The 10,259-nt window shown below is 43.2% G+C and overlaps 1 protein-coding gene across 2 annotated transcripts in view; it reads right to left on the reverse strand.

Annotated features, from left to right (window-relative positions):
• Nucleotides 1–7,414, reverse strand: part of ST6GALNAC5 (ST6 N-acetylgalactosaminide alpha-2,6-sialyltransferase 5) — a 77,059-nt gene extending 69,645 nt beyond the window's left edge. Inside the window, exons 1-2 of one of the 2 annotated variants that reach the window (XM_030032013.2) lie at nt 7,113–7,414; nt 6,209–6,436 (exon numbers count right to left, since the gene is read on the reverse strand). In XM_030032013.2, the coding sequence (XP_029887873.1) occupies nt 6,209–6,436; nt 7,113–7,178 (294 nt within the window). In that variant the 5' untranslated portion in view covers nt 7,179–7,414. The remainder of the gene's footprint in view (nt 1–6,208; nt 6,437–7,112) is intronic. The other variant, XM_030032011.2, reaches the window with a different exon arrangement.
• Nucleotides 7,415–10,259: the final 2,845 nt, after the last annotated feature.

The raw sequence follows: 10,259 nt of genomic DNA on the forward strand, positions 1-10,259 counted from the left end.
TACAAAGAAAGAAAAAAAGAACTTTGCCTTAGTTGTAAAAACAAGATAACATATTACGACCAATTTAATGGTATCAGATATTGCTATGAGATGTGACTTTTTCAAAATGTGAGAAAATTAAAACACAATTCTGCATTAACTGTCATGATCTAACCATCTACCTACTATTTATGTTTGTACTGAAATCAATCATCAAGATTTTGCGATAGTCTCTGAAATAATCTTTTTGCTTCAGTTTCTAGGAAAGAATAAAGCTACATCACAAAATGTCACAAATTACACGGGGCAAGATCTTCACCTGGTATAAACTCCAATACTTTCTCTGTTTTCAGTATAACAACAATGATTTACTCTCCTTTATCTTCTCAATAACCAGGAAATTATCAGAACACAGCTAGCTTGTGGCTGGGTAGTTTTTTATGCATCACGTTACATGAATGAATGTAATAACACCACCAAACATCTTTCAGGGACATCCGAATATTTAATAGTACCTGTACTCTTTTTAGACAATTCTTTTAAGCAACAGGTCCTGACTTCTGCCTGGAGTCACTACGTCTACTAGTTAGATTTCATCTTTAATGGCACTTATTTTAGAAAGAATTAGGTAACAGTGATAACTGTAAAATATTACTTGTTTTTATTATCCTGACAGCTAACATTTGCATTCTCTCTCAAGCAGACGTTGGAGTCAGAATTCTATAAAAAATTTGTCCAACTACTGAATATGGCCTTTTTCATAAAATAAATGCATAAACTGCACAGCTAACTGATACCTATATGTAAACATTTGAAAATATTTCAAGGTATTCTGTGTAGGAACAGTTACAGGCTAGGACTATTGCTTCTTTGCAGAGGTGTCAAGCAACCTGGGAAACAGGAAAATGTACCGTAATTTCCTATCACTGTTGTGTGCTCTGTATTGCACAGTAGGTATTATCATCTAGTGCACACAGAAACTGCTAAAAATTTTAGAAAAGGGTCATCACAATGAATGAATCCAGCATTATGATTTGTTAGGCTGAAAAAGCATACTACTGCAGTAGCTCAAAAGCAAGAGAATATAAAGCACAAGATAGTCATTATTCAAATGTTGGGTAAATCTGGTAAAACAATTGTCTCTGTGCATGTGGATATTCAGTTACATTCTCCAACTGTCATGGTCCTAATTTTTTTTTTTAGCTCTTATCAACTTTATGAGCATTTTAATAAACCTACAGCTTACCAGCGTAAAAGGTAACTACAGTACCTCAAAATAAAAAAAAAAAGCCAAGACGCCAACAGAACACTGAACAGGGGGCTTTTTGGACTCACATCTTGCCTGGATCTCTGACAGATGGAAGTGTCCCCCAGCAAGGTTATTCTAGAATAAAGTCTCCCCCTTGTGGATCTCTCACATAATAAAAGCTCCATCAAATACTCAATTGCATAATAAAGTCTGTGCTCCTTCCTTTGCAGGTAAGAATTTCAGAGGCAAATAGGAACATATAATGAAATCACGGTACATGGCTTACTTCAACTCAGTGGGCTCAATCCCACCTCAGGCAAGACAAGCTGTTTTGTTGTAAGATACCTTATGATTCAGTAATAAATTCATTTGAAAGACACTAAAACCCTCAAAATAATTTAATTCCTTCCCATCTCAACATCAGTTAGTTATGAAGGTTGGTTTAGTGACCCCCCACAAACTATTCAGCCCCAAACCATCAATGGTTTAACTATTTAGGTAAAAATTCAAATTCCAAACTCTTTCTCACTAATACTTATTAAAAAGAACATAAAATATGGCAAGATTTCCCCCCCTATTTTATTTGCACAAAGTTTACTATCCTGGAAAAAATAGTTTCATCCCAGAACAACTTGGTGTGTCTCAGAGATTAAGGAGCTATAGCACTATTTGCAGAATGACTCTTCCTCAAACACTTCATTAACTACACTATTCTCTGATCTCCATTAATTTAAAGGGATCACAAAGATTTCTTTGCATATGATAATTCACATTATCATAAATTAAGAAATCATTGTGATCACTTAAATCATCATGTTGATCTCAATGCTCTCTTAAGGTATTTAAACATAGTTCTAATAAATCATACACTTTGCCTGCAAGATCGATTTTTTTATTTATTTATTTTCTAAGAAACAAAATCCTTGATGGCTTGAAATATTATTCAATTACATACGTGACAAACTCATATTTTATTCGCAGTACCAACTGTTGAGTCAATACTGGGTAAAAAGCTTTTTAACTATCCAGAGACATGTTCTCACATTAATTTCAGAATAGTAATATAATGGTTAAATATTTATTTCTTGCAAGTTCTGGAATAGTGCTAGGTTTCCTGCTTTCATTAACAGTCTCTTATTTGTATGCAGTAATTGCTTTAAAAATATTAGCATTGTCATTTCTTGCTAGCACTATGATAAATCAACAGAAAGTCTTATCCCCATGCCTCCCCACAGAAGAGCATAATTCTGCTTCCCTCGATGCCAGTGACAAAACCTCTTTAATTTCAGGATTACACTCAAAGAATTCATGAAAGATGTTAGTTTGACAGTCTGGGACTCTTGTCCTTTCTAATTGCAGAACAGATGCAATAGCTAAGAAGTGCTACACTCTGCCAATGTTCCTCTCTACGAATCAACAGCTCCTTGAACTAGAAGGGTAGCTGCTACTTCTCCACCTCGTTTCAGTCCTTGACCTCTCAATAGCAACTATCAGCAAACCACATTTTCTGTTCCAAATATGGGAGTTTTAAGGATATAAACATCTGGCTATTAGGAACAAAAAAAAGATACCATTCATTCATTTCAAACATCCATCAACAATGACTGTCAACTGCTGTTGACCTGGAACATGCAGAGGCAAAATGCCAAGAACCAGCCTCTGAATCCACTGCATTTCTGAATTTTCTTGTTTTAAGAGTTCAGTTCAAAGAACCTGAAGTTCACACTGCTAAACTGCAAAAGGCTGCTAAAGCTAAGAACATGGGTTCTGATCTCTGCTGCTTGATTCAGGGAAAAATGGGCTTGCAGAAACCATGAAGGCAAAGCACTAAGAAACAAAACATCGCAATTCTGACAAAGTGACAAGAGACTCCTGCAAAAAGACTCTTCAACACAGTAAAAAGAATATTATGTATTTTAGCCGTATTCTCAGAGACTGCCTGCTTATCTTGCCACGATGGATGAGGAACTACAATTCTTAGTGAATAAAAAATAAAAGGAGGAAAATAATTGGTAATGACAATATTGCAAGCTATATTTCAAAATCATTGGTACTTGACTAAGTACCTTGATTTTCTGGCAAATAGTCTCCATACATGATCACCCAGCACTACTAAATGAGCTGTATTGCTAGTAGTGACAGACATTTGTAACACATGATATTTCCCAATGTGGACAATTGTTAAATTTTATCCCTGAAGAGAAATGTCTATACTACCATACAACACAGCTTCTGTATGTGTCAATACTCATACTGTAATTATGGATTAATAATAACTTCAGTACTTATCATATAGCTTCTACATATATGTGCATACTTACTCTCATTAAATGCATCAGAATGGGTACACCACCACAAACATGAAACTAGATTTTCCTGTTAAAGCAAACTAAGGGATCCAGAAATGAAGTCTTTCTAAAGTTAAGACCATGTTTCAGCTCCTAGATCTGAATGATCTAGACATTTAGTCTACTGCTAACTGTCATTCATGCATGAACACATACCAAGGATGAATTTTGTATAACGGTCATTCAGCTTCAGGTCATTCAACCTGACAGATAATCCCAAGATTCTATATAAGAAATTAAGGAAGCTGTATTGTGAAAAATCTACCATCCATTGTCATTTCACACCATGAACTCTTTGCCATCAAAATAACACATACCATTGCTGAAGTCATTCCTCCCTTACCTTTCCAAGCCTGTTGTCCTCATACAACAGGTACTTTTAATCTCCTTGAGACCTCCCTGTCTCTTCAAATATCACGTCCTTCTCACAGCTGCAGAATTTTATCTTGCTCCCTTCTTGCAGCTCTCCTAATATTCCTTAAACTTCATCGATTCCTTCATTTTCTCTCACTTTGGGCTGGACTTTTATGCTGCTTGCTATTCAAGCTGTCTTCTCTGCAGTCTCCAGTGTCCCACCCAAAAAAACACATTCTCTGAAAATTTTTCACCATTTCTCAGTTCTTGCAATCTCTCTCCCTATTCTCATCATCACCAATCCTGCATCCTTCTTTTTCCAAACCATTAATACCTGCGATCTTTTGCATTCTCCATTTTTTATTCTGCAGGAAACCTATATATTCTGGGATTGTAAGTCCATGTTAAATATATGGGTCTGTTAAATTACTAAAATAAACACACTATTAAGAGTCAAAGCCCTTCTCTTCCCCATCATCTCCTTATGGTAATAAAGCATGCTCACTGCTCTGTATACCACAGTGGCACAGCTCTCTGCATGATCTCATGCGCATTAAAATAAGACAAAGCAAGCTGGGAACACAGCAGGGACTGCACAATCTTCTTTTGACCCACAGAAGTTATGTGAAAAAGTTATTAAACCTTCAGCAGATTATTACTGTGAGGCATGAGCTATGTGAAATGAAATTCAGAAATGGAGTATCTGTGGGTTTGGGGCCATATTACAATATATTAAAAAGCCAGAGGATCAGCTTTCTCCAAAACACAGGAAAACATTAAAGTTACCCTAGAAAATAATAAACCCAGAAGAGTGATTTTAAGTATGTTCTATTAATGAGGGGTGTTTGGGAGACACGAGAAACCAATGTAAGAGGTTACCAGTGTCAGGAAGCTCACATATACTCACATATACACCCTAAAAACCCCACAGATGCCTTTTCAATTATTACTGCTTACAAAAATAGTGTGCATGTATATCTACACCTCATCACTACAGCCATGTTCAAGAAGAATGAAAGAATTACAAGAGAATACCTCACACAGTAGGGAGTCCCATGGCCAAACCTGCTTTTTCTATACAGACATTACATCTGAGAATTTCCAGGAGAACCATGTAAGAAAGCAAATAAAGCCTACAAGGGACCATCATGAGCTATTTTTCTGTGTTAAGAGCCCTACAGATAACTCTTGCATAGAAAGTGAAGCCAGAAGGAACAATAAAAATCTCTGTATATCAAAGTCACTAGTCTTCACACAGTACCTCTAAACTGAGCCCAGTAACTTGTTTGACAACATATCTTTCAGAAAGATGTCAGTCTGAATGTGAAAACATGAGAAAGTTGAGAATCCTCACTTCCCTTGCTTATTTTTTACAATGAATTTTTACTGCAAGAAGTGTGTGTACTGAATATTATCTGGGGTTTTGGCAGAGAGGGTCCTTGGAGTTTCCAGGTAAATGCAACAAATTGAACACTACACAAGGAGTAGAGGAATCTGCCTTCTGAGAAAACTACTGAAGCTCGAGTATCTCTTCAGCATCGATGTGCCACCTTGCTCACTTTATGTCATTATGTCTGTCCTGTGAGATATCAAAGCTTAGTCTGCCTATCTCTGGTAAACGGGTATTACAGTCTGACAATCCAGCCTGGTAGTTCCTGTGACAAGGGGAGGGACATCATTTTATTCACCGTTAAAGAGGTGCCCCCAATTTCTAGAATGGAGACTATGGTAGACAACTTCTGCTTCCCAGGAGAAGGATGAAAAGGTCATCTGTGCAGGAGATACAGTTCTCTTTGGCTTCCCAAGACAGAATGAGCTAAGAATAAACACCTACCTATTGACTTTTCCTTCCAGTCACTGAACTTCCTTCCTTAACCCTTCCTAATATCCTCATAAACATACATTTGTAGTGTACCTCTAGCATCCAACACCAGAAACAAAACACTTCACCCTCCATCTTCTCCTGGGCAAGGAAGGAGCTAACTGACACTCCACAAAGGCCTAACTGCAGGCTGGACACCGGGTCCTGACCCCGTTAATCCATGCACTCGGGGCCAGGCGCAACGGCACCCGAAGGCTGCAGAAGCCAGCCCCGACAGCGAGGCAGCCAGGGCACCGCGATCCCGCCGAGGAGGACCGGCCATCTCACGGAGGGCAGGAAGGACAGCTCTGCAGGTACAGGGTCAGGTGTCCCCTTGGGAGGACGGGGCAGCGCGGGGCCCGTGGCTGCCCCGAGCGACGGGCGAGAGGCGCGGCCCCGCGACCGGAGGAGGCTCACCTTGTGCTCCAGGACGCTGATGTAGCCCTCCAGTAGGCCAGCCCCGACGGGAAGCGCCGGGTGGTACTGGCCGTGTCCCGGCGGGCGGCTGGGCACCGCCGCCACCTGCTGCTGCTGCCGCCGCCGCGGCTCCGGGTGGCCCCCGCCGCCGCCGCCGATGCCGCCGTACATGAGCAACAAGCTGGTGCACATGGTGGTGAGCGCCAAGCAGACGGCCAGCCCGTGGCGCTGCGGGGGGCAGAGAGAGAGGCGGCTCAGCGCCGCGGGGCAGCGGGCTCCCCCCGCCGCGGGGCCCAGCGGGGCGCACCGCTCCCCGCCGGAGCACTCGCGGCGCCCGCAAGTTTCACGCCGCCAGAGACCAGGCGAAAGTGCGAGGAGGGAGCTGGGGAACCCCCTCCTTCCTCCGCCTGCCCCCTCGACAGCCCGCTCCCCTGCCTGCCTCCCTTCTTCCCTCCCTCGCTCTCCCCCAGCCCTGCTTGCCTCCCTCTTCTCCCCTCTGTGTTGCCTGCTCCTCCGCGCCTCTCATTTCCCATGCAGCCGTCCCCTTTTGGGCATCTCATCCGTGCATTTTAGCGAGTGTTGGGGATTATAGCGCTCCCCCCTCCCCGCGCAGCTACCTCCAGCCTCGTCCTTAAGGCAGATCGGATTTCTATGCGCTCCTGAAAACGCACACACACACAAAACCCCCAAACCACGAGCAACACGAATAAAAGAAAGCAGGCGTAAAGTTCTTCGCCGCTGCCGCCGGCGTTTTGTTCGCCTTCGCGCGATCCCGAAGAGCCGCGGGGATGCAGCCCGGGGAAGGCTGGAGCGTGTGCAGGGTGCCCGGGGCAGCCCCGCTCCGCTCCGCTCTTCTCCTCCCCGCCGCGGGAGCCGGGATGAGCAGTGCCAACAATGCACTTACCATCAGGGTCTTCATTTTGTGCGCCTCCCGGCCGCCAGTCCTCCCGCTCCCCGCTAGGCTCGGCATGGCGGGGAAGCCGCAGACATGGCTCGGCCAGGGAAGCGCCGCCGTGGCGGGGATTAGGGGGGAATTACACCCGGCCGGACCCTCGGAGCCTGCCAGAGCCGGGTCCTCGGCTGCCCCGCCTGCCTCCGCCCCCGCCTCCGCCTCCTCCTGCCGGCGCAGCGGCGGCTTCAGGGCAGGTGGAAGTTAACTTCTGCCTCCCCCTCGGCCGCGCCGCTCCGCCGGCGAGCCCGCGCCTCGGCGGCGCAGGGGGAGGGGGCGGCGAGCGGCGGGGATCGCCGCGGCGAGCACCGCACCCCCGGCGGGCACCGGGCGGGCACCGGGCGAGCGGGCACCGGGCGGACGGCGCCCCTCCGGCCCGCGGTGGGCGCCGGGCGAGCGGGCACCGGGCGGACGGCGCCCCTCCGGCCCGCGGTGGGCGCCGGGCGAGCGGGCAGGGGCTCCCTCCCTCGGCCCAGGCTTCTGTCCTGCTTGCAGCACCGGGGCACGACCCTCACATTACACTGTTTGTATTTTTCCCTAGCGGAAAATTCGTCATTCTCCCACCGCTAGCCGGGTTTCCTGAAGCTGGCAGCATGCAGGCAACACTTCAAATTCACGGTAGTAAAAAAATCGACGCCCTCAACTCCTCGTGCGGCGCTAGCAGCACCCTCTCTCGCACGATCTTTCCGAAGCCCTAAAAACCGGTTTCAAAACCTTCTGACAGAAGCTTTCTTCATTTTTTCGAGTAAAGCTCATAGGCTTGCTCCCCATGCCCTCTTGTTGGTTTCTGAAGATGGACATTTTCCCACTCTCCTTTCATAAGCAGCCTTCTAAAGTTTTTTATAATTTTTTTCTTTGTGTTAATGGTGTACAGTTCAGTTGTGAAAACTTTACCAACAGACCTCAAATTACATAGATGTCTTGCTCTGGGAATTCCACGTTTATAAATGTGCCCCTTCAAAACAAGCTATTTTAAGGTTGATTTCTTACGAAGTTATTAAACTGACAGCATAGCATTTAAAAAAAAAAATCTATTTCCTAATCATGAAGATATTTCTCTTGAAACTACTCATGGAAATAATAGTTCTAATATAGGGCTTCACATCTAACCTATAGCTATATAACATTAAAGATTACATTAAGGAGAAAACGATCAGCAGGCTAACTCAACCATGGTCACAATAGCAGCTTTCTCAAGGCTGGAATTGTCATTGAAATCCATTTTTTATCTTTACTAATTCACTGGAGGACTAACAGTGAAACAAATGCCATCTCTAGCATTGGCACAGCATGCAGCATTTAGTGCCTTTTAAGAAAGTAAAAAGAAACAAGAATGTATGGTACATCAGCAGATAGCGCAGTAAACATGCTTTATCATTTCAAAGAAGAATGCCATATTGCATGCATGCTTGCTATTTATTCAGTTTGTGGGTTTGGTTTCAATAGTACCAGTTGTTAAGACAAACGAAGCAATATAAGAAGAATCTTATCAGGTCTTGGTAATTCTTTATTATGTGGTTGCACTTGACACTCAAATTAGTGAAACAAAGGGCCAACTTGATGAATCATTGAAAGCAAATTATCTGTAGTTCTCCAAGGCTTCCTGCAAGAGACTACAAAAGGCAGCTCATGCATTTCTCACTGCTGTTTCTCAACTATCAGCAAGCAGGTTGCTGGTGACTGACCTTTCTAAGCCTTTCTAATGTATTTTGCTATGCCAAAGTGAAGCATCATTTTTATGATTTAGGCTCATGGCTGTATGTTAGACATCTGTTATACAGTATGTCTGACCAAATTCATTAAACTTCTGGGTTTTGGTAGAATAGGCTGATTTAAAAATCTACTGGTAAAGGAGACAAACTAAGTTTTCTAATTTAATGCTTGACTTGAATAATGTCCAGCTTTCTGCTCATCAAATATTTAATTAGATTGCCATGATGGTCATAGACAGTATTCTTGGCAGTCAAATGCTCACTGAAACAAATACAGTAGTGTAATGTAAATCCTACGGAGGTTTTTATGTGTAAGCATGGGAACTTTAGAAATCATCTGGAAAACAGCCCAGCCATTTAATTTAATTTTAAATTCCTATGAATTAATAGTTCTAGCTATCTGGAAGTTTGTTTTTTAACACTATTGGAATCTACATACCTGTAGATATGCATCTGTATACCAAATAGTTAGACTTGCAAAGAGGAGAAGAGCACAGGCTGAACTCATAAGCATTTAATCAACTTGGAAACGAGTCAATACAGAGAACATCTTAAAGTCCGTCTGACTTCCTGCTTCAACCAATTTATTTTCAATATGCAAGGGATACTGAACTGTCCATGCATTTCCATTCCTCCTTAGAGCTAGGGGTAAAGACGGATTAAAACATCAACACCTGCTTTCCCTATCCCAGGAGAAAAAGTGGCAGAGCCTGGTTAGGTTTTTCAACAGTTTGCCTGAGGAGAGGTTTTCATCTGCATGGAAGGGTCTGGGTTGTCCCCTCTTCCAATTTACCCTTCTCGCTTTCACCTTTCTGGTAGCTACAGGCTGACAAAACAGTCACATGAAATAAAAATCTGCTTGTGGCAGCTTCAGGAGGACATAAGACACAAAGGACAAAATAAAAATCCATATAGAGTGAGAAATCCATGTAAGAAGTAGTGAGGCAGATAGAGACAAACTTCTCAAAACTGACAATGGACTTGGAGCAACAGAGCTCTTTCACTGATTCCTAAATAAAACTGCTCAAACTGCAACCTTCCCTGAGCTGTCTGGATGAATGAAATAACTATCTTTTTATAATGCATTTTAACCCAGGTTGTCTTTCAGAGATTTCCTTGTATAGATATAAAATACCCTTTCAAACTATGGTTGATTTCTCATGAAGTTCATATAGAGGCAACATAGCATAATCTACACCTTAATATAATGAACAATTATAAACATACTTTCCACATTATGGTTGGTCTGGAATGAGTACTCGAGTGGAGGAGCCTCTTACTCTTCATCTATGCCAGTGCATCTCAGCACCTGGTAGGCAAAATATTCAGTGCAAGTTAGAATGAGGGCAATGGCTAGCATTTCTGCTGATGACCCAGATGTTGTTTGCCA

This window comes from Aquila chrysaetos, chromosome 12 (assembly GCF_900496995.4).
Source record: "Aquila chrysaetos chrysaetos chromosome 12, bAquChr1.4, whole genome shotgun sequence".
In the NCBI taxonomy this organism is placed as follows: Eukaryota; Metazoa; Chordata; class Aves; order Accipitriformes; family Accipitridae; genus Aquila; species Aquila chrysaetos.